This window comes from Botryllus schlosseri, chromosome 3, assembly GCF_051294905.1.
Source record: "Botryllus schlosseri isolate E-star chromosome 3, Bs_hap1, whole genome shotgun sequence".
NCBI classification, from domain to species: domain Eukaryota; kingdom Metazoa; phylum Chordata; class Ascidiacea; order Stolidobranchia; family Styelidae; genus Botryllus; species Botryllus schlosseri.
In genome coordinates this window covers 5,914,178-5,939,917 of record NC_137238.1, presented here as the reverse complement: position 1 = coordinate 5,939,917, position 25,740 = coordinate 5,914,178, and the positions used below count along the sequence as shown (strand labels likewise).

At 41.0% G+C, this 25,740-nt stretch overlaps 1 protein-coding gene across 1 annotated transcript; it reads left to right on the top strand.

Annotated features, from left to right (window-relative positions):
- Window positions 1-9,650: 9,650 nt before the first annotated feature.
- On the top strand, window positions 9,651-14,060 carry LOC145435672 (uncharacterized). The gene is made up of 3 exons (XM_080312964.1): window positions 9,651-13,066; window positions 13,186-13,354; window positions 13,591-14,060. The coding sequence occupies exons 1-3, from the start codon at window positions 13,011-13,013 to the stop codon at window positions 13,747-13,749; spliced, it is 384 nt and encodes a 127-aa protein (XP_080169090.1). The 5' UTR covers window positions 9,651-13,010; the 3' UTR covers window positions 13,750-14,060.
- The last annotated feature ends 11,680 nt before the right edge of the window (window positions 14,061-25,740 follow it).

Genomic DNA, 25,740 nt, shown 5'->3' with positions numbered 1-25,740 from the left:
TGCATCTACCTTTTCGGAATATTGAACCGTACTCTCTACCCATTTCAAAGTTCCCGCTGAGGCCTAATACCATTACACGAATGTCGAGCTGTGGTCAAACACCCCCCATCAGTTATTTATTACAACAATTATTACAATACAACAATCGGAAAGCTATTCGTTATGTCTCGTTGACTCCACGTGACATAAACAATGCGAAATAATCATATAAACAGCCGGAATCGGTCCGATTACAAAGAGTAGAAAAATACTTAGTCTGGCCACCATACCTTCCAAATCTGACCCATGCTAAATCAATAGCTCATAGCGGCGAGGAATTAGAGATAGCCAGCTAATGCTTTATTCCAATTGATAGTGCATATGACCATTTAGGATTACATGGCAGGCAAGAACAATGTGACCGCATATGAAAATATGACTCATATATTTGCTCGCCTGAGGTCAAATTGACCCCAACCTGAGTGGTCTAGGGTTAAAAGTTGGTAAAGTTTAAACTGCAACAGTCATGCGGGTTGATTGACAGTTTAAAAACCGTGTTTCACGAGAGTTTCCTACTTCTTGTAGCCAATGTAGTAATATGTAGCTTATATTCAAGCATTCATTTGAAAAAGAATATATTAATACTGTATTCAACACGACAGATGCGTTCAACTTCAGGAAAGATACACGATCTTTGATTTGAGCAAATATCATGCATTGTCGTGTGCTATATTACAAAGACCTTGTCTCAATGATTAATAGGCCTTGCTCACATTTCCTTGTCTTTAGTGCCAATAACAGGAAACATGCTGGCTGCTAGGTTGTAATCAATCGCCAATCATGTAGGAAATTTTAGAAATTTCATTCATTCGTTCATTCACTCCTTCGTTCGTGTAATCACATTTTCATCAATTCAAAACGCCAAGAGATCGTGATCAAATCAAACGACAGGAAGGATTCGAAACGACTTGAAGTATTCTTCAATCAGACAGCCAGCTGAGCCTAGACATGTAAATAAGATGCATACTAATTGCACAAAGATGAAAATTAACAGAAAATAACATAGAAAGCACTTGCGAGTAAAATGAGAAAGAATTTATCGGTCGGCTAGGTCGATATGTAAGACCGTGGTCTGGTATTCTCAAGCGATGAGTAGTATCTCGAGCATTATTAGCGCTTATTGTATCCAAGCAGTGATACAAGGACCCACCGCTCTATTCATAACACGAATTAAAAGTTTGACTAGAGCAAAGTGTGACCGGCAGCTTGTCGGTGTACCATTATTTTATTTGGTGTCATGTAAATATGACCACAGAAAAATATAACAGAACATTGTAGTCAGAAGAAATGGTAGTGGCAGTAAAACTGCTATGGCGGAGCCGAAATTTTGCAGTAATAGTCTCATCGCGAGTATGCCTATTGTTTCGGATAGAGCCAATGGCGCTTGAGGTAATGTAGACGCCTTTACACGGAGTGAATCGGGTAGATTTTTGATATTTGCAGATAGGCGATGTGAGATGCATACTAGAACGCCGTCCCTGGTAGACCACAAGACCAGGAATGCAGCGCAAACCCCCACGACAGATCGGATATGAAAGAATAGCGAAAACAATGCAAGGGAGATAGAAGCTATCGCGGCAAAGCCGATAAACGTCAATCGTGGCCTCGAAAATCTATCCAAGACTTGCCCGGCCGTTGCAGAACATATTATAGCCAGCAACATCCCAATACATATCATAACGCCTACGAACTGATCAGTCATCATTGGGAACGCATTTAACATCAACGACGATATTAAAACCGTACCTATCGGCCTTTCGATGATAACGAATACGTATATGCCAGAGATTAGAAGATACGACGGATTTGTGAATAAATACTTGATATATTGTAGTTCTGCTTTCATGCTGCGAGAAAGCTCGAGTGTACCGACAATCGGTACTGTCTCGTCATTAATCGACTCTTCAGTTTCGTGCGATTGTTGGGTTTCATGCGCTACGGGCGGCGTATTAGAGATGTAAATCACCGACAGCACAGTGCACATAAACGTAACGATACAGATCGTACCAAATACGAACGAATATGCATATCGAAATCGTTCATCGAGAATTAGTGTTTCGTTCCGAGAATCCATTATCTGATGAAGCTGCTCTTTGTCGTATGACACTCCCATTGCTCTTGTTGCGATTATGTTCGTTGTCAAAACCGACAGTCTTCTTGCCACCCAAGGAAACGCAGTAGCTTTACCTCTTTCGTTTGGGGGAAACCAGTTCACAGAGCACAATTGTATCAGCGATATGAGTATAGAAGTCGAATTTCCGCAGAGGAACATCCCCACCAGCATAAATCCAAAGGTCTTATACGCAATGCCCACTGTGATGAGGAAAGTTGCAAGTGTATTCACACCTGCTGCCATAGTAGCTATCCTTCGTATTGTCATTAATTCTCCCGACATGCTCACCAGAATTACGCTAATCGTTCTGCCAATCAGATTCATCATCACTTGCAAGTCCACCATTATCGGCTCCACTCGAAAATAGAACGATGTCAAGTCGTTGATGAACGAGAATGTGTAACTAAAAATATCCAGAAATAGCAGGATGCTCACTACAAATAGTACTCCCCAACGTTTTCTAACTACATAGTAGCTCTTTCCCTGTGATAGAAACGTCGCATCCATCGCTATCGTGAACTCTCTCAACTGTGGTAGCTATGTGCTGCAAACAACGCCACTCTGTAGTGTGCAGAGCATAGCAATCATGTCGTATTCCATCATGTCGTTCTGATTTGTGGTCGTAATTATCCTAGCGGATCATTCACAGACAGAGTCGGGATTTCTGAACATGATCATAAGTAATCGGAGCCATCGGTTCCTCCATTGGATTTGTCAGGATGTTACGGAGACAAATCCATAATCCATAATCATTTCCGTCGATTGATCAACGGATAGGTTAAATTGTTTCCGATACTTTGAAATTCGTCAACCCGCCTGACTTGTTCTGTAGAGCAGTGATTCTCAACCTTTTTCATCTCGCGGACCGGTAAAATTTCAAAACATATTTGGCGGACCGGCGGACCTTCAAAATTGAAATCAACCCATAATGGAAAGTATGCTACCACTTTATTTTGCAAATATGGTAGTAGAGAGTGACGCTTTGGGGTTCGTAATGAAATATGTTCATGATGGTATCCATGTGATTTTACGGTGGTTACTCTGCTGAGTTGAGGTAGAATTTTCTTTCCTAGATAAACGTGCTAGCGCGGAGAGTCGATTTATAAATAAATAACTTACGGATAGATGTGCAACACGTGATTGACGTCTGAGTACCCAGATTCAGCTAGCGATTGCTGCTCGCTTCGAAAAAAGATATTGTATGCCAACAACTGGACAGCGTTATGTCTGGGGTATATTCTGCGTGTAATCGCAACCCCGACATCATGCCTGGGGTATGTTTGGAATATGTTTCCACTAGAAAATATTGTCTTTGGCATGTTCGCGCAATATTGCGTCACTAGGACATCATATGTTTGGTATGTTTGGACTGTGCTGCGCAATCCGGGCCTCATGTCTGAGATACATTCGGACAGTAATTGCTATTCGGACAGCATATCAGCCCGAAGCTACTGCAGATATGATGCTCTAATGGCAGAACACAATGCGAACATACTAATGCGATGATGTCTGAGTCATGGCTAACATAGTCCAAACACATCCCAGACATGATGACGGAGTGGCAGAACATGGTGTGAACATACCCCAGACATGATGTCCAAGTGGCGGAACATAGTACGAACATACCCCAGACGTGATGTCCCAGTGCCAGGATAGCCCAAACATAACCTGTCAAGATGTGCGGGTTGCCATACAGGCAGAATATAACACCGATATGATGTCCGAGTTGCGGATCGCAGTCCGAATCTACACCAGATATAATGTCCGAGTTGCAACACAGTCCGAACATCCCCCAGACATGATGTCCGAGTGGCGGAAGACAGTGCGAAGGCATTCAAGATATGATATCTGAGTTGCAACAGAGTGCAAATACATACCCCAGTTCATGTGGCGACACACAGTCTGATTCAACCCAGATATAGTGTTTGAGTAGAGGCGTAGTCCGAATACACCCCAGACATGATGTCTGAGTGGTGCAACACAGTACGAGCATACCAGAGACATGATATCCTAGTGGCAACACAAGTCTCCAGATATGATGCCTGAGTGGCAACAAAGCCCGCAAATGCCCCAGACGTGGTGTCCCAGTGGCAATACAGACCGGTTCTACCCCAGACCTAATTCTGTCCGGCCGTTGGGATACAATATCTGTTTACGAAACGACCAGCAATCGTTAACTCCATCTGGGTATTCAACCGTTATAGGTGTTACGGATCTATCTGTAGGTCAGTTATCTATAGTCTATTACAGTGTTTCACGCCGACGGCAGTCGATTAACCAACCACGCCACCTCCAATAATATTATTATCTTCGACCATATTTAGAGAAAAAGCGTTTTGGAGTCGGACCAAGCACCTTGTCGTGCTACCTTGTCATTTCCTACTACCACCAGACATGCAATACACCGCACGAATGCACCTGGCAACAGCTATAAGGGGCCATCAACAAAATGAATGAATCGAAAACGAATGATCACTCAAACTGCGCGGTTTAGCGAGTCATCTCGTACTAGTCGTTCGCATGTTGTCACCGGAGATGGCTTGAACTTAAATTGAACATGTTTCCGGGCCTAATATTACCTGAAAGTTCTGAATATGTATAATATTTGATGTTTTAAATATTTCATCAATTGACAAGCCTTTCAACATTTTATCATCTTGAATCCATGGTATCAAATTAATTTTAAAATACCTGGCGGACCGGTGGAAAAGTCGTCGCGGACCGGCAACTGTCCGCGTCCCGGCGGTTGAGAACCACTGCTGTAGAGTGCGCTTCAGGTTTCGTACTGAAATCAACGCAGACATATATGCCTCATTGCGTGTTGATGAGTGCATGGTCGGAAAACCAGTCCGGTCCTTTTACTTTTGCAAGTGAATACCTCACTATGATAGCTTGGTTTTGTTAAAATGAAAGTTACCTGTAACAGAACGGTTCAACCGACGTTTTAGGTGGGGTCGGAGTACCGTCACTTTACCGCAGAAGGGATTTAAAACCTTGCAGCCGTTTGCGACAATACGAGCAGGCATTTAATGTAACACGCACACACTTCTCTATACTAGTAAACGGTGGTCAGAAACGACGTTTATCGAGCAGTCAAACACCATATGTCTACGTGCACTTAGTCAAGTATTCGTGGACTAGGACTATACTTGCACTCTTTCGTAAAGATTTGTTTGACCCAAGCGACTGCTGATCTACTTCCTATGAATATCTTTGATTTTGTCAAGTGGGGAGCAGCGTTTGGTTATATTTGCATAAATTTTACAAGTGATATTGTCACTCACCAATACTCTTTCACACTATCATGGCATAATTCCAAAACTTGCACCGTTTTGTGATTGCATCAGCAATTTTGCGTTGGTGACGAAGATGCATCTTGCAATGTTCTTCAACTGTGCAACTGAATTGCAATTTGCTAATAATGTCCAATTTTATCAATATCGTTACTAAAAACAGTGATTGTTGATACAGACAAATCCTATTTCATTTATCATAGTAATTTTAAGAAACCTTTGAAAGGGCTTGTTTCCGTATTAAAAGGAGTTGGAGTTGGACTCAGAGTCAGGAGCATTTTCACAAACTCAGATTCAAGCCAGTATTTTGTACGACTCCGATTCCGACTCCAAGGAGTGCTAAAAAAATTTTAAACTCCGACTCCGTTAAGGGAAATATTAGCGAAACTCTGACTCCACAGCCCTGGTAGATACATTGTTGGTGTAAGTCTGTGCTCCGTCATTCCGCGGTGGGAGCGTCGTGTTGCGGAACATCAAAAGCATGGCTCACATTCACTAAAGACCTTACGAGCTGTAATAAATTTACAATGTTGATACAATTGATGTATTTGAAAGCGGGTTCGTCAAAAACTTGGCATTTTAAAACCAGTCCGCATATCCTTAAAGGTTGTCAACCACGGCATTAAACAATCGCTCTGATGCCGCCTCAAATTTCTCATCTTCGCGACCTATGTTTGGATCAATACCCATAATTTATGAGCCACTGTGTCAGTTGCCCAGCTAGGACGTAGGGGTTCCCAAGTCATTAACGATTAAGAAGCGTCATGAACTGGGTTTCATTCTCCTTGTCAACACATTAATTTTTATTTTATCGGAAATATCAGACATTGAATCGACATTTCAAATGAACGGGGTCTCGAGTTTGAAATGGAAGAAATTCCGACGCCAAAATGCCACCTGCTGGCTACGCCACTGTTAGCAGTGATCGCTCTGAGCAAGCAATGGCTGCACAAACATTCAACAGAACACCGGCATCTTTATTCGCCCAAAACGACGACACGTGCTTTCTGAGTTGTTCGGCAACTAATATTTTTTCAAATCCGCAACTAGAACTACAACTACTACTACTCAATTTTCAAAATCCGCATCTAGACCTACAACTACTCAATTTTCAAAATCAGCAACTAGAACTAGAACTAGAACTACTCAAAAACTGTTAGTTTGTGCAAGCCTGCCAACGCGTAAACGCTGCACAGATGGCGTGATTGCCACATCGTCTATTTACCGTGGACCTAACCAATGTAACGGAAGGTAAATTGTAGACTACATACAATTAAAAAGGACGAACTCTTCTTGTACCACTCAGGAACGTCTCGTGTTCCACTAGTGGACAGTGGCACACATAACACAATTTGAAACCCAATTTTCTAGATGAAATTCTTGTAGAAATACCTCCACCTTGCCGTAAAAGCATTAACAACCTTGCTGCCGTTTGGGACACCATACTTAGGCTAGCATGAATTTTATGCAATAGCCGCATCAAAGACGAAACCGCGAGACATCTTGTACGCAAAAATTATATTGCGGGTCTAATTACACTCTAAATTCTAAATCACTCGAAGGTAACGTCTTGTAATGGAAAACCAAACACGTGGCTCACATTGAATAACGAACTCATGAGCTGTAATAAATTCACAATGCTGACCATTAATGTATTTAAAGCAGTGGTTCCCAACCGGGGAGGAATTCCCCCCTTGGGGGGAATTTTGCAATTTTTAGGGAGGAATTCCGCTTTAGAATTGTAACAGATTTCCCAAATTGTTCATGTCCGAACTGTCATGTAGTCAACCAGTTATATCCGAACGTATGCTCCTTATAGCTGTTTTTATTTGATGAAAGTATGTTCAAATGCTATTTGAAATCTCTTTTCCACGTACAAATTCCCCCTTGTTTTTTTAAACTAGTTCAGATGTGCTGCAGTTCGCAAGACAATTTTGTAGGCCAGCGACGGCCTCTCAATCAAATATTACTAAGCGAGAAAATTTCGTGCCGAATCTATCACAAGGCCTCCGGTGAAAGTATTTATCTTATATTTTCAAGTCAACATTTTCAGACAGTGACAAAATATTCCAACGTCATCGATTCAAGTCAAAGAGATCGCTAGCCTTGCTTTATTCTTAGTGAACAGCTACCCGATCAAAAAAGGTATGTTAAGCTTGGTGCAATGTTGCCGAAACGTAATGGGTGTCCTAAATATCAACGAGCTCTAGCAGGAAATTTGATCACGTGTATGTTATATCTCAGGGCTGCAACCAAGTTACGAGGCTCCGAGTCACAAGTCAATCTCACCTTCATAGTTTTGACTCGAGTCAAGTCGAGTCATTTTCAATTCACCATTGAGTCAAGTCCGAGTCCAAGTCACCAAGCAGAGGGTCGGGTTCGAGTCATGGTATTATGACTTGAGTCCGAGTCCAAGTCATTGTGTTGACGGCTTAGTTTCCAGTTGAAGTCTTGTTAAGCCCACTTTTTACAACTCTGTTTGGTGATATTGAATGATTTGAATTTATAATATACTAATTTTCCTCACTTTGAGCAGTTTCTTGTCGCAGTTTCAAGAACCAGGATCAATAGACGAAATTCCAATAGGGTGGTCACTTTACTGTTCTTCGAAATTACAAAGAAATGTCGGTCTTGGCCGTCTTATAGTCTCGAGTCATATGGCTTGGTTCGAGTCATGCACAATGACTCGAGTCCAAGTCGAGTCAATACACAGATTTGTCTCAAGTCGAGTCGAGTCGTTTCCATATTTTGAGTCACGTCGAGTAATCAGAAAATGGTGACTCGAGTCTGGTCAACCCTGCTATATATGAAAGTACCAATATTATTGACCAGATGCATACGCAAACTTGAGATAAAAAATCGCGAGACCAGTAAATTTATGCATACTGATTTTTCACAGCAGTTATATTAACGATTGGTGCATGGTAAGCCGTAAACACAAATGGAAGTGTGGGGGTTTGTTGAGTCAAGCCTTCCAGAATTTGTTTGATTGGGACCAAGACCATTGTTTTTAGAGGTCTACAAAGTGTTGTTACAGCCCTGCTAGAAACAAACACTCGGTACCGCCCGTCTTATTCTCTCAGTCGACAGGTGTTTGAGCGGTAAAATGACCTTTTTTAATCATCGGGCGGATTTCTCCTAAGGGGGGAATTTGGACTTAAATTTCGGTCAAGGGAGGCACGAGATGAAAAAGGTTGGGAACCACTGATTTAAAGGCAGGTCCGCGAAGAAATTTGTATTTTGAGACCGGTCCGCAGATCAAAAAAGGTTGCCGACGCTGCATTAAACAATCGCTCTGATGTACCCGCAAATTTTTGGCCCATGTTTAGATCGAGACGCGTAATTTATGAACCACTATCATGTTGTTTGGAGCTTCAATACAGTTTTAATGTTGAACATCGATGCTCTTCGAATATGCAAAATAATATTGTTTTGAGACTGGTCCGCAGAGCAAAATGTTGCCGATCAATGTGTTACGATATCTTGGCAAACACTTTATAGATAGGATGTTGATTTTGAACTAATGGCACATTGCGAAATTAATCAAGATTTGCAGAAACTGTCTGTGTGCAATTGATACGAAAGGGGTGTAATTCATTTGCAGGAGTATAAAAAAACGGACATTCAGTACCTGTGCTGCAGCGTGAGGTGGCACATCTACACAATTTGACAATAGGCGTTAAATAATAATGTGACGAATCGAGACTGTATATCCTCTTATTATTAGATTATCTTTTTTGAATTTATAATCACTAACAATCACCAGATTAAAATGAAAAAATTCTTTCTTGAGACGAACACCATTACAATTCGGCATTTCTAATTGGCCGCATCAATTTGTGGGGGCAGGGCTATTCCGCCCTTGCCATGTAGCTGTCATTTTGGTACAAGCATTCATCGTCACCGCCATTTTGATTGACGACTTCGCTGGGTCGCAAATTGGCCGGAATTCGATATGAACTCGGGTGAAATGGCTGGCACCAAAATGCCCGGGTTGTCCTGCACTCGTAGGTTGCACGAAGCAGCACCCCGTCTGATGCCACAGGCGATAGGAACGTCATTTGCTACAGAACTTAAAATTGCCTACACGGTTTGACTCGTTTCTATAATAAATTAGGCGTCGTTTTGTGATGGTGTAACTATAGAGAAATCCAGGTATCAGTAAATCACGCGAGTTGCGAAAACAAATTTCGAGGTTGGATCAATACGCCGGAAAGTCACTGGTTATGGTGATTCACAAAATAGTTTTCGGCAGCTCGGGTTTGGCAGTTACGGCTGCGCATGCCCATGAGTGATCATTGTTATTTGGATGGCACCACAGCAGGGTTGTAATGACTCGAGTCATGACTCGACTCGAGTCACGATTTTTTTGTGACTCGACTTGACTCGAGTCATTTTCTTGAAATGGGAAAATGACTCGACTCGACTCGAGTCAATATTTGGATTGACTCGACTTGGACTCGAGTTATTACGCATGACTCGACCCAAGTCATTGACTCGGCTTATTTTATATGACTTGAAGATGAAGAAATTTGCAAATAGTAATGGCTAGATCAACGCATCTGACGAATTCTGCCGCCATCGCTATTTGTCACCACTGCTTCCGATGCACTCGTCTGATATCAGATATGCAGCCGTGAAAACAACAGACAATGGTACATATTAGCAATACATTGCACAAAATGATCCCGTAATGAAGGTGTAATAGATCATCCGCAATCAAAGTACTCAAGACTTTTCAATTATACAAGAAAACAATCGAAGCAAAGTTCAATTATAGCCAAGGCAATGACTCAGATGGTCATTGGAAGAGCTAGACTGATAAGGTCTTGTGTAGATTTGAAGGCGATGATCATTTGCTTTTTTTGGCGACTAGAAAGAATGAGTATTCAATGCTCTTCATTGTGGTTCAAAAATGCTTGTCCATTCCTGCATCTAGTGCACCAGTGGAACGTGTATTCTGTAGAGGTGGGTTTATTCTAAGGTCGGGTTGCCAGACGTCTGGAATTTCCCGGACATGTCCGGAATTCCACTGTTAAAACTGCGTCCGGTAGGAATTTCGAAAATATGCCGAAATGTCTGGAACTTTGAAGTAAGCTCATAATTTTTTCCTAAATCAACATAAACAATATTATATTTGGGTATATTTATGCTACGTGAAATTTTTGTTCGCGCTACGTGCGATTTAGTATCACATATGTCGGCTTTAATATGGGGACTACCACCCTCGCAAAAACTGCGATCAAAGATAAATAAAAATAACATTTATTTACAGAAATAAGTATAATTGTAATCGCAATTACAATTACAAGATAACGGTATATTCGTATAGAGTCGGTTTACGCCGTTTCGACGCTTACAAAGATAGAGGTTCTAAACCTGGGGGTAGTTTGCCTTTATTTTGGGGTTCGCGAAGATGTTGAATGCAATCAAATCAGTTTCCAAATAGGCCGTGGATAAGTCTGGGCGAATGCGCCGACCTTTAATTAGTAATCAGCCTATCAAATTTTGAGCATGGCCACGGAACATTTTCATATTGGAAATGGAGTCGCGACCATAAACGGTTGGAAACCACCAGGTACGCGGTGTTTATGTAGCTCAGTGATGCATTGCGCACAGGCACAGGCTGATAAATAATCTTATCGATATGACATGAGCATGACTTTACTATGTATAATTACTATGTATAATTTTAAGAAGTAGTTGGAAAATTTGAAAAAATGATTTTGAACAGCCCCGTAGTACAATTATTTCTCCAATGCTGTAACTGCGATGTAGTCTGTAATGCAATTGGGAAAACTTTAGTAATATCAAAAGGTATCTGTTATTTTGTCACTGCACAGTGCACATAGCTGCATGCACGCTTTTACAGCATGCTGGTCTGGTGCAAATACCTCTCCAGACATAAACATGCATTTGTTGATTCTCTATTAGCTGATATCCAGACGTGAATTCGTTGGTTCTCTATCAGATAGCATGAAGACGTGAATTCGTTGGTTCTCTATCACCTATTTGTGAGCTGTCGTCGATGTGCTCGAAATGAAAACTGAATGCTTGTATTTGTGATGTATATCAGACTGACAAAACAGATAATTGATTTTAAGTTTTAAGATTAGTAGAGTTATCATATTGGCGGCCTGTCTCGTCTATCTGTAGCATCGGAATTCGATATCACCCAAGCAGGATTGAGAACATGAGTTGAACATGACTTCAATACTGTGACTTGGACTCGGACTCGAGTCATAACACTATGACTCGGACTTGACCCGGTAAACGGTGACTTGGACTCGGACTCGACTCGGTGATGAACTAAAATGACTCGACTTGACTCGAGTCAAAACTACAAAAGTAAGATTGACTCGTGACTCGGAGCCATGTGACTTGGTTACAACCCTGCACCACAGGCTATAATTGATTAGAAAGCATAAATTACGCTCAACAGGTTTGGACGTTCATAATAAGTTAATGCGCAGGCTTCTCTGCGTTACACAATTTGAGCGAGCAAAAAGTGAGTAAGTTGGGTTTCAAAACCTGACCGTGCCTGATTATGGATGGGTGGCAGCGGGTAACAAAGACAGAGCGATCGATTTTTTGTCAGGTAGAAAGAACATATTCACCGTATATTGCATAGAATCCACAGGCCACCATACGGCCGTTTATTTGCATTTACAAAACGATACCACTTTTTTGAGTTCACCTCGCCGCATAATTCTAAAGAATCCGTGCAAGCGTTCTTCTATATAATAAAACAGACTGAAGTAACTGCAATGAATGAATCTCGGAACATAATATAAAAGGTCCCCATTGAAGTGCTGCGCAGCTTTTTGATGTGATCACAGAGAGATTTGATGAGAGAGAAATTTCATTCCGTTCAAATGCAACATTAAAAACATCAATGACTGCATGTTTGTTTGAAGAACAGCCGAACTATTATTCAGAACTCGTGTGTTGTCAGATATCAACTGCATTTGATAAATCAGGCAAATGAATAAAATCAGCACGTAAACGACTTCAAATAGAACCGCTTCCGCCAACATAAATTGGTTGCTCCTGTATGATAACAAATATCAAGCGATGGCGCTTTTCTCTTATCTTTGCCGCCCCGGTATCATCCAGCGCTCTCCCTATGATGTGTTATACATCACTGAGGACGAAGGTATAGGCCTACTATCAAATCATCTGAATGGTTCCGCATCCCGACTTAAATCGGCAGGATGTCTATTTTTTCGAAAGTCAACTTTATCAAAGCCATGCATTTCGGTAATCTACGACAAACTACCTGTCTACATACTACAATATATAAACCGCCCACATAATGTGATCACTCACAAAGCTTGTTGACAGTCTTTGGCTACACTTCGTGAAGAGAGATAGAGTATTAGGAATTGTTAGATATGTGTGTAGATATAGGCTGTGGAGAGCATATGTCCACGATAATAAAGCTTACGGCTCCTACATTCGGACACCATTATTGCAATCAACTATTGCAAGATCGAAGATTTAACTGTTTACTTTTTCAGTTTGATAAGTTAAGCCTGGAATAGTCGTCTGCCCGAAATAAAAATATGAATATGGACGCACAGAAGGAAAAGCAAGTCATCCAGGCGGACGTTTTGGAAACGTGAGAATTTATTTTCATTCTTTGTAATAGGAATCCTGATTTCCGTCTTTAATATTCCGTCTATAGCACCAATATTAAAGTGTCTAGCGCTGTGTTTCATAAGTGCTGTTTTATTTCAGTCAAACCATGCGATTTGATAACGGCGACACAGAGCGCGCTCTTGCTGAGTTTCTGCACCATTGGTGTCCGTTCGAAGAGTCGGAAAACACAACGAAGACCAAGACCAGAACATTACGGTCCAAAACTCGCGACCCGTACCGCGGGGCCATGAGAAAAAGAATCAAACAGGTACGTCATTTCAGCTGTATTTATGCATGAAAGTTATCCCTACTTCGGTTTCTCGGCTCATTTGTACGATCCATGGTTATCTAGATCTAGATATCCTTGGTACGATTACAGCATCTCAATCGGCTATCACAGCCACATGCTTTATAGTTACATGACCAATATGATTTGTTATAGTATGACCTATTTGTTGCACAAAATGTGGTGACGCTAATTCGGTCACTTTGTCACCTTTGCAGAGAAAAGAGGCAAGATTCAGCAAAGATATATTCTCACCCGACCGATCGGAGGAAGTGGCAATCAAGCATTTCGTTCTACGAAACAGCAGATCTCGTTTCGACGATAAACTCGGAGCCATTCCGATTAACTTCGGCGACGACGATGACGAGTCTACTTGAGATAACGAGACGATGTTTAATTTCGTTGAATTCTTGTCAAGCTAGGGGATCGTAATACCGTTTCCTGTAACGCGATATGTTAAAACACTGTTTTCCATTTTTGTGTTTCTAAGTATTTTTTGGTTGAATTAAACAATAGATTTACGCGATTGCTATGGAATTTAATCTATTCTTTTTATGATTGAAAATGCATCATGAAAAACTATACCAGTGGTTCTCATCTAGGATGCCGCGATTTGACTGCTCACGTGGTGCCGCGAGATATGAGGTAAAGAGGGTTGAAGTCGACATATTACAAATGTTAAGGGCATTCAATCAATATAATCAATAACACTGTGCTGCGTTATTGTGAGGTTAGTAAACTATATCGACGGTTCTTAGTGGACTTTTGATGCTGAATCCAAAACTGTTATCAGTTTTCTTCAATCAGCTCTAGTTTTTTGGCAAATTCCATTTGAATTTTCGAAAACTGCAGATTTCAGCGTTATGTGATTAAGATTTGTGACGTCATAAAATGATTTCGCAATGAAGTTTTGATTAAAAGTGTAGAAAGTATTTTAATTATGACGAAGACCATTCCCTATAGCAGGGGTCGGGAACCTTTTTTGACCCAAGAGCCATATCGACCCAATATTTTCAATTGTAACTCGCAGAAAGCTATACATGTCAATCAACTATTACGTCACAATTGAAAATTCGTGACGTATTGGTAGCACTAATACATGGGATTCGTAATGTGGGCCATATTTTTCTGCCCACATGCGTAGGGCGTGCCAAACATGGTCACTACAGCAATACCTACCCATTGCACGGTGTGATACGTCAGTGACGTGGACTTGGGGGAGGCCGGTGAGGCAGTGCCGCACATGTCGGCAGTGATGAGTGATGGAAAATTGTGAAACCCTAAAGATAATTGGTATTTTTTATCGATGTTTGTGAATGATTAGATTTTAAACATTTATATTCCCAAACTCACAAAATTTTCATAATCATTGTTCGAAAATAAAGCGCGAAAGGAGAGTTAAGGCACAGACGGGTCAAGACTCACCTATGATAGCGCAACTCATCGTATATACCTTAGAATTTATCTTCACTGATAATATACAAATGAAACTGTCGCGCTGATTCTGAGAAGTTAAATATTTATCGACTTCTAAAGTATTCGGGGTAATATAACGGTACACACCTACATTTACGGCAGTTCTAGAAAGCTGCTTACGTTCCCAATCAAGAACTTGGATAGCTATGGTGTTGTTTTTAATTTTAATTTGTATAATTGCTACTGTCACTTCCAAGGAAGTTTATTTATCGGCGTAGATCAGGAAGGCAATGTGTATTTGAAAAGTGCATTGTCCTGCAAACGTCGCCATGTCAAGGTATCGTGCAATCCAAGATTTCGAGGCGCGCGATGGCGGGTTGTTCGAATTCCGGCGCGACAGCAACTTAAATTTAGATATTTTAAAAAGGGGGGTACGTACCCTAACTCTGGTTACCCCACTGTCTTGACCTCTCAGAGACATGTTTATGCTGTCACGAGAATAATTATTCGGGTCATCACGAACATTTACTAACAAGTTTCCGCAATATTGATAAATTAAGTTGACAAAATAAAGACAATTGTCAAAGAGCCATATCTTATACCCAAAAGAGCCATATATGGCGCGCGAGTCATAGGTTCCCGACCACTGCCCCATAGTATACTGTAAAGATGTTTCAGGAGTAATATCCGCGTTGGGCATAGTCAACAGATCGACAGAACGACGATTGTTTTTGGACTCACCTCTTAAGAGTTTGAAGGAAGTATTACTACATAATGACATAATGGTTCTGTTTCTGCTGGACAATTGGACATTCAGTGAAGCTCACTGTATGCTATGAATACATGGAATTCCTTTCGAAACCTCTTCAGTATAGCCAACACAAATGGAAAATATTTGGTGACTTGAAAATGATTTCGATAATTCTTCACAGGGTCACAGTCCGGTTACACTAAGCCTCCATTTTTTGTGTCCGTGGAACTCGAGGGCTGATGATCACCACTGCTCAGAAACTTGCTGGCCACACAGAACAGGTTTTACATCTGCTTTTGAAAATGTCAAATATCCTTGCTTAGTTGATCCACAAACTATTCTTTTGCCACCTCTCCACATTAAACTTGGTCTCATAAAAATACTATACCTGGGCACTTGATAAAGATGGCCCAGCCTTCAAGTTATTACAAATCAGACTTTCCCGTATTTCTGAAGTGCAGCTATGATCAGAGGAGTCTTTGATAAGCCACAGATCTGTGAACTGATCAAAGTCGAAGGTTTCACTGCACACATGGGTGCAGTAGAAAAAGACCGCGGACCGCTTTTCGAGTAGTAATTTAAAATTTCCTGGAAAGCTTAGAAGCGCTGAGTACGAAGAACAGGTCAAAGAGAAGCTTGCAATCTTTCAATCCCTTAGAGCCCGGATGTCTGTGAAAATGTACTTGCTCTGTTCTCATTAGGATTACTTTCCAGTCAACTGTGGTGATTACAGCGAAGAACAAGGAGAGAGATTCCACCAAGACCTTTGCCAGATCGAAGAAATGTTTCAAGGACACACGGACGTAAACATGTTTGCAGATTGTCTTTGGTACTTAAGGAGAGATCCGCACATAACTCCAAACATTGAAGAGAGTCTTTGAAGCGAAATTTATTGTCAGCATAATTAATTTGTATCTTGTATTGTTTCCGTATCTGTAGTGCAACATATTAATGACTTCTACCTTCTTCTGTTAGGTTGAGTGCCATTGAACAAAATTCTGATTTCTTGGTTAGTTGTAATTGCTTTATTTAAACAAATATAAATACCATATTGCAAAAATTGACAACATGTATAACCAATTAGGCTACAACAAAAATTAGTTTATTTGTGTACAATGATGACCAAAAGCTAGAATAATTGAATATGTCACGAAGGAAAACTTGACCTGATTGGAAAAAACTGGTTGGAATTTTTAGTTCAGCGCAAAAAATCGATACAAAAACAGTTAAAACATGTTTGATCTTTGAAAATTATTTTTCAAACGCAGCACACGTTGTTCAACTGGTCAACACAATTGGCTACCCAAACGAACATCGTCGATGTCTTTTGCTGTTCCCACGATATGGCGAAGACCCATTGACCACATTCAGGATTGCTATGTCTGCCACATCAATGTGCAAGGGTATTCTTCAAAAAGGACAATTTTATATCCTAACTTAGACTGAGCGAGGAGGCATGTACCAAAACAATGCTTTATTGTACGTTCCGCTTCCGCCTCATGATGGTTTTGTATCTGTTTACAGTGGTATTGGATACAGTGGTGCTGAAGGAAGTTCAAGATACAGCACTGATTCTGCCGAGTCAGGATACAAACTAGAAGAAAGTTCTTAAGTAATTCTATTTACTCAATAACGTTTCAACGAGCAGTGAAAGATTTATCTCTTTCCTACGAAAAGTGAGAGCAGCTTTTCTCAAGATAAAATAAAAAATAAACGGGATTGGGGAAGATGTCCATGACAATTCAAATCAAATACGAAGCTTGGGCCTTAACGGCGCATTCAAATTAGATGGACACCTTCACTAACGTCTCAATAGTGGTGATTTATTTTAGCGTGGTGAATTTTCATAGACTATTCAAAGAGAAGTTAAAAAGATGTATTGCTGCACGGCAAAATATATCGTCCGTCAATTCATATAGCACATTGTGTTCGCCTGACGGAACCTTTTGAAAGCATCGAACTCTTTGAGGAAGCTACTTAGTGTAATACTTGCAAATGGTGCAGTTAGTGCCGAACAATACGAACGATTGCGCGAGTACATTAGGGCGATGGAAACTCGGTACCAAGTTTTTTAAAATGAGGGGATGATCAGTGGTGGCATCTGGATGATACACCGTGGTGTCACAATGAACTTCTACAAAATAATGTCTATGAACTAGGCCAGTGGTTCACAACCTTGTTCGTCTCATGGACCCCTTGACCGATATTTCAGCTAAAATTACCGATATGAAAAGGTTCCCTGTGACTATAAAAGGTGCTTTTTAACGCACAACCATTTGTTGACCGAGCAATATATGGCCAAACATATTCAGATACGTACAAACTATGTCGAATGCGGACCACACTACACTTTGGTAAAGTACAGCTAAATCTGACCTGTTTTTATCGGTCGGGTAGGCGCTGACGAAAAATAAATCACCAAGTCCGCTTGCTATGGCCTTGAGTTGAATCGGGGAATTTGGTATGTTTTTCACATTAGCTCGTTGGCTTAAAAAGGCAAACATTTTCACCAGCGGACTTGTGGTGAATTCGGCTTGACTTTTTCCTGTTTAGTAGCAATATGGTCGAGAGGCTGTCACGGGCCCAACGAAATCGTCTCGCGAGCCTCACTTTATCAGTGGGTTTAATATCTACGGAAGGCATTTAAACATACACCTAGTTCAAAATCTGCCAAAAAACATACAATTTTTAAAGAACTAGTTTAATACCTAAGAACTAGTTCCATACTTTACAGTTCTACCATAAAAATCTAAAAACCTTGTGACGCTAAAGCCAGAATCCCCCCTAAGGGGGGAATTCCCCCTCCCCAGTTGGCAACCACTGCTCTAGGCAGAACGATGGGGTAGCTACGAGGTCGTTATTTTAGTCGAACTTAGGGAATTTTTATATGGTTTTTAATGAAGATAAGCTACAAAGCCTAGAAGTTGTCCGTGCTAGAAGTCGTTAGATATGGAATCCTAATATGGAATATCGACCTGGTATAGATGACTATTGTAGTCAAAAACACCGTACAGGTCACAAACAACGACAATGCAGGCTATGTAAGAAACTACTATGGCTATCAAATACCACAATTAAAGGTTGGTATGGATGAAAAACACATAACAGCTACATCAGCAAGGGAATGTATTTTCTCCGCATTACGTATTGGCCGTCGCTATATACAATTCATACATCATTATACTGCCGCTTTCTGAAATCGATAGCGCGCTCCGCTGTGATTGTACGATTGTTAGTGAATAGTGTTCGCGCCTGATTCGATTGTGACTCACCTGGCTATCGTTTCTCTGCGCTTCCATTGTACGCAATAATGCCGAATTTCAAATTCTTTGGTGATTTGGAAGGAGATTCAGTGCTCTACGATTGTTAATACTCGGGTTTTAGGAATCTGTGTGACAATAGCATTTGATTGATACCGGTTATTACGAATTCTAAGCTGTTTATGATGAAGTGCGTTGCCGCAGATGAGGCACGATCCTCTCGTGCCTCAAATCTCCTTTCGCGCTGTATTTCTGAATGATAAATATGAAAATTGTTGATGTTGGATGAAAAAATATTCAAATTCAGTTATTCATGAACATCGACGGCAAATATCAATAATCCTTGAAGGTTTCACAATTTTCCTTTACTCATCCTGGCGACAGTTGAGGCACCGCTTCACTTGCCTCTCGTGGCCGCACGTCACTGCCGTCCAACGCCTTCGGCTACGGAATTTAACCCGGTTGCCCTGCGTAGTTGGTGGTGGATGTGACCACTACGTCACCTACCTGTCGCATAGCTAATGTCTGTACGTTATTCCTATGTAATTTGAATCCTGAAGGTTGCTTGTATTCTTGGCTGTGCATTGTGCGTATCTTTCGGCGGACCTTGCGCGCATGACCTTGGCGTAGCACGCGGCTACCTGTCGTGTATGTATATACAGCAGAGGTGGTCACTAACGAAGTACTTCTACTTTTTGGAAGTACTCAAGTAGTTTTCCTCTACTTCTGGTACTTACTCAAGTAGACCTGATTTTCTCTACTTCTCTTTCTACTTCGTAATATTTTGTGATCTACTTACTTACTTTTCGATATTTTAAGTTAGTCAAGTAGAAGTAGTTTAATCCCCCAATACGAAAGATAGCCTTAGGAATTTCGGGGCTGTTTTCACGGAGTACCAACATTTCATATTCATAAAAGTCAAGTAAAGCCCAGAAATTTGTTTGCGCTTCGCGCACAGTAGTTATGGAGTGACAAATATGCTTTCAGGAAAGTATCAGTGAATATTATTTAGGTACGGGATTGCTTGGTTCCGCTCACACCGCATTGTCACCCACATCAAATATTTCATCACTGTAAATATGGCCCACCATAACGTTTGAAACTACCATTTCGCAATCTAGCAATTACCAATCATATCGTAATCTAGCAGCCCATTACGTGTCTTGCTAATCTGGAAAATCCAGCCGTAGTGTAATTTCAGAACAACACATATATAAGTAGGCCCATTTCATAGATACGAGAGTATAACGACGTGGCCGTACTTATCTGTATTTGTCACGCCAAAAATTAACGAGTTACTAGGGATGGTGTGAACCTCTGAAAGGTTCAGGTTCGTGTGAACGCGAACCTTTTTGAAAGGTTCTGTGTGAACACGAACGTGAACCTCGTGACGTCACGTGACGTCATATTGCTAATTCCAACCATATCTTCCAATAAAGTGATAGCCTATATTAATGTACACGATACCTCGCGAAGACTCGGTCCACATAATGCCACAATGCTGAAGTACATATCGGCGTTTTAAACGTCGCTAAATGTATCAACAGCGGTGATCAAAAGATATAATAATTGCGTAAAATCAATACATTCCGTCGCTTTGCCAACAATTTCGACGAGGACTTACCGAGGAATATAAGCTTACGCCTTAATGGTCTTAGCCAGACCGGACAATGTGTTCGGAGTCTGAGTATTGCTACATTGATATTGAGCAGAGTGTACGGGTTTCCATACTCGCTACCGATACCACAAGCAACAACAAGTTATGCAGCAGTAGCCAGCACCTTAATCGCACGGATTTGGTTTTAATGATACAGTAAAGATATGAAGTCAAGATTGACCCCGTACGCCCGTTCGAATTTTTATATCAGAAGACGGTATTAATGTCATTGATTGGTTGAATAAGCATCATTCGCTGACTACGTATATCGCTCGTAATGTTGTGTGATTGCGGGTCAAGCTCACAGCAGAGAGTCACTAAATATTCACAAACGGAAAGCTGGTTATTCCGAGAAAAATTTTACAACAAAGCAACTAAAACTTTTAAGGTTGTCGAAGTGCATGGTGCATGCTCGTTAAGCGTTGATTTTTTATGCTGCCAGCACCATGCACGGAGTGGCCCGCTGTTGAAATGCAATAAATTTGAGCAAAAGATCTTATAATGGAGTGAAAATTACAACTTACCAAAAGGTTCACAGTGCAGAACCTACCAAGGTTCTGTTGTGAACGCGAACCTCTAAATTTTCGAGGTTCACACACAGAACGCGAACGTGAACCTCACGTTCACACCATCCCTACGAGTTACCACGAAAGTGCTATCGAACATATGATTTTTGCTTATCAATATGTCTCATTGCAAGCACGAGATACCATGAACGTCCTATCGGATGTGTTTTCTTTGGAAATTGGTTACATGTCGAGGTAATATGTGGCCATTGTGTACGTTTTCAATCCGTGTATCGACTCCTTCAAAACTCCTAGTATAGTCTTCATGTTCGGCATTCATCGGGTTTAGGTGGACCCTGATCAGCGTATTCGGACGCTGTTTCAACGCTTTGGGAAATGAACAACTACGAAAACGATTGCTGCGCACCTGCATGTAGATGTAATGAACATAGCGCAAACGTGAATGAAAAGAATGCACAGTAAGAATTGTAACATCTCCAGGTCGGACACAAGAATCATATCGCTCAAAAAATTTGGACTCAGTGGTTGCCACCGTCACTGACCGCGATTCCGCCGTCTGACAAAAGACAAACTCCTTTCGGATCCTTCATCTGTCCCGGCTCAGAACCTTCGCTCCCAAAGCAAGACACGAAGGCCCCCTCGCTCGTGAAAACTTGAACCTTTTTGTTGCTGCCATCGACGACGATAATGTTGCCGTGATGATCTGTGGTGATTCCTGTCGGTTCCTCGATCTGAGTCTCGATCGTTCCCAGCTGTAGAAGATAGCGGCCGTACGAATCGAAAACATGAACTCGGTTGTTGCCGGAGTCACTGACGACGACCTGGGAAATGGTCAAAGTCATAACAGTTCGTATGAAACCACGAGTCTGAGCCTACTCGACCGTTGGAAGTCACGGAAAGAAATTTGGCGGTTCGCGTTCATAAATGAACCTGGGTAGGTTCTGCAACGTGAACCTTTCTCATATATAACATTTTTCACGTCATTATAACATCGTTAGTTGAATATATTTCCATTTCAACTTCGGACCACTCTGCGCTTGGCGCTGGCAGCATAAAAATAACCAACACTAAACGAGCATGCACCTTGCCAATCTCAAATTTTTTCTTGGTGTGTCACTAAAGTTTGCTTGAAATATATAGCTTTCCGTTCGTGAATATGTAGTGACTCTCTGCGTTGAGCACGATCCGCAATTACACAACTCCAAGAACGAAATAGTAGGTGGACACTGGACAGTAGGCAGTCAGCGAATGATGCTTATTCAACCAATCAATGAAATTGATATCAAGCATACGTCGTTGTCTATAATGTAAAAAATCTAGCATGCGTGCGGGATCCGTCTCGTTATGATACATTTATTGCATCATAAAAACCCGGATTGCGTAAGCTTCTCCCCGGAATTATCGGCAATGTGACCAAAGATATTGATTTTAAAAAGTCAGCATTTACTTCAGCTATGTGGCATATTGTTACCTGAGTCGTCTCTTGGTATTGTATACTTTAGTATATCACTTCACTGAAATGTAGGGTCGGAGTAAGCAATATGACGTCATAGGTTCACGTTCGCGTTCACACAGCATCTTTCAAAAAGGTTCGCGCTCTCACGAACTTGAACCTTTCTGGGTCCGCACTAGGGCGGAAAATGGACCGTAGTCTGATTGGATATCCGACCGGATTTTCTCATTTTTTGCCGGAGCCGGATCAATACTTTTTCTGACACGGCCGGAGTCGGATCGGAGCCGGATCAGTACTTTTTACTAAGAACTTTTTACCCTCGAATTAATAGGTAAAGTGAAACGTTCATGGAAATAAACCACAAGCTATGTCCAAGTTTGCATAATTACTTTAGACAAGAGCTGGGCTTGATCTTTGAGTTTTATTGTCATGTTTGCATTGTTTCAATCAATACTCAATACCATCCTGTGTCTAGATAATTATTATCGGATATTTTGACCAGATCACAGTCATTTCTAGAATCCGGCCTAGGAGTCGGACCAGAGCTTCAAAAACAGGATCGGAGCAGGACCAAGGAACTTGTCGATCCACTTCGCACTATAGTTCACACCTTCCCTACCTGGTAATCGTTGTTGCGAATCTGCTGTGATAATAACGCGGGTAACAACGGGTAAACGCTGCACAAATGAAGTATAATTGCCAAATCGTCTATTCACAGTGGACTTAACTAATGTAACGGGATTAAATTGTAGACTAAATAAATTTAAAAACCGACCGGCCCGGAGAGCAAAGAAGGTTGCCGTTGGTGTATTGCAATATCTTGGAAAACGGTTTGTGGATATGATATTGATGTCAAACTGATGGCGCATTGCGGAATTAATCAAGATTTGCAGAAACCGGCTGTGAACAATTGATACGAAAGGGGTATAATTCATTTGCGCGAGTATCAAAAACAGACACCGTTTGACTCGTTTCTGTAGTAAATTAGGCGTCTTTGCTGGAGAGCGTATTCATATAGAAATCCTTAAATCAATCAATCACGCAAGGGGAAATAACAGAAATTGTTAAGTTGGATTGATATGCTGGGAAATCAATGATTATGCGGGAAATAGTGTTGTGGCTGCTTTGAGATGGTCTTCAATTGTCGTGGGTTCCAGGATTTGGCAGTTTCGGCTCTGTATGTAAAATGTGACCATTATTGAGACGGTATCGGCAAATTACATATGATGATGCATCTTCGGGTGGGCCAATTGGTATAAGTCACTTTGTTGCATGCTGTTAATTCTTGACCTGTCATTAGGATTGACGGTATAATGAGGAGCACACGATTCCGAGTTGGTATTTCTATATGAGATGCATCATTTTCCTCTGCTGTTCGTCTCTGTACTGTAAGGCTATGATTGCAATGAGCGCCCCTATATTAAATCGAAAAATTAAGTCACATTGATCGCGCGCAGCGCAAAGAAAATTTCAGGATTAATTAAAATCTTTCAAGAAATCGGGAGTCTATTCGTAAATTCAACTTGCATCTCGACGGCCGCCAATACATAGTATAAGTGCGTATCGAGTCCGCGGATGCGGACGCACAAATTCCCTTCTACGGCCGCAGGTTGGGCACCCCAGCAATAGATCATACGGTACGGGTTCACGTGATTCATTGGGCATTGCAACAATACAAAAAATATGAAAGCAAAACAAACTCAGTTTTGTATTGAACACAGGCTTGTTTTGGCGGCTACTAGAGCGTAATACGTAGTTGCAACGGCCACGCTCATCAATAGCCACAATCGCAATTCTGAAAAAGAATTAAAAAATTGAAGTATACGATCCGGCCCTGATCCGACTCCGGCCATATCATGAAGAAGTATGAATCCAGCTCATACCAAAAGTGAAAAAATCCTATCGGATATCCAGTCCTGCCTCGGTCCATGTCCCGGATTGCGCCGCTTTACATCACAGGCTAAATATTTGAATAGAAATCATGAATTACGCGCAACAGGTTTGAGCTTTCATAATAACGATGCGCAGGTTTCTCTAATTTACGCAATTTGAGCGAAAAAAAAGTAATAACCCCAATCGGGCCTGGTTTTGGATGGCTGACATTGCGCAAGAATGGCAGAGCGATCGATTTTTCGTCAGCCACAAAGAACATATTCTCCGTATATAGCAAATAATCCACAGGCCAATATACCATGGTTCGGGATTCGGAAAACGATGCAAATTTTTATGACTTCACGTCGCGGCACAGCTCTAAAAAATCTGTGCAAGCTTTATGTGTAATAAAATAAACTGAAATACCTCCCAGGAATAGCCTAAATCTTAAAACAAAGTATTTACGGTCTGATTGAAGTGCTGCGCAGCTTTTTGTTGTGACCACAGGGATGGTTGATGAGAAAAAAATTCGTTCCGTTCAAATGCAACATTGAAAACTTCAATGACTGCATGTTTGTTTGAAGAACAACCGAACTATTTATTATTCAGAACTTATGTGTTGTTAGATATAAACGGCGTTTGATAAATCAGATACATGAATGAAATCACTACGTAAACGACTTCAAATAAAATCGATTCCGCCAACATAAGTTAGTTGCTCCTGTATGATAACAAATATTAAGCGATGGCGCTTCTCTCTTATCTCTGCCGCCCCGGTATCATCCAGCGCTCTCCCTATGATGTCTTATACATCACTGAGGAAGAAGGTGATATCAAATATTCTGAATAATTCCGCAACCAGACTTGAATCGGCAGGATGTCTATTCATCCGTAAGTCACTTTATCAAAGCCATGCAGTTTGGTTATCTATGACAAACAACCTGACTACTATACTGCAATATATAAACCCCCTACATAATGCGATCACTCACATTGCTTGTTGACAGTCTTTGACTACACTTCGTGTAGAGAGATAGGCTATTAGAAATTATTATATTTGCGTGTAGATATATACAGCGTGGGCTATATGTGGAGAAACATGATATTAAAGCTTGGAAGTCCTACATTTGGACCCAACTTGTTGCAACATCGGAGATCTAACTAATGTCAATTCTTCTTTTTCAGTGGAACAATAAGTTATATAAAGGCCTGTAATAGTAGTCTGTCCGTCAAGATATGAATATGGACGCACAGCAGGAAAAGCAAGTCAACCCGGCGAAATTTTTGCAAACGTGAGAATTTAGTTTAATTTTTGTACTGGAATCCTGATGGTTTCCGTACCTATTATATCGTTTAAAACACCAAAATGAAATATATAGGGTTGAATTTAGCACTGATGTGTTTCATAAGTATTATTTTATTTCAGTGAAAC

Excerpts from the sequence above, each read along its gene's own strand:
- LOC145435672 (XM_080312964.1), top strand. The coding sequence starts at position 13,011 with ATGAATATGGACGCACAGAAGGAAAAGCAAGTCATCCAGGCGGACGTT. Across the intron at positions 13,067-13,185 it reads CAGGCGGACGTTTTGGAAAC|TCAAACCATGCGATTTGATA; the intron begins GTGAGAATTTAT and ends GTTTTATTTCAG. Across the intron at positions 13,355-13,590 it reads TGAGAAAAAGAATCAAACAG|AGAAAAGAGGCAAGATTCAG; the intron begins GTACGTCATTTC and ends TCACCTTTGCAG.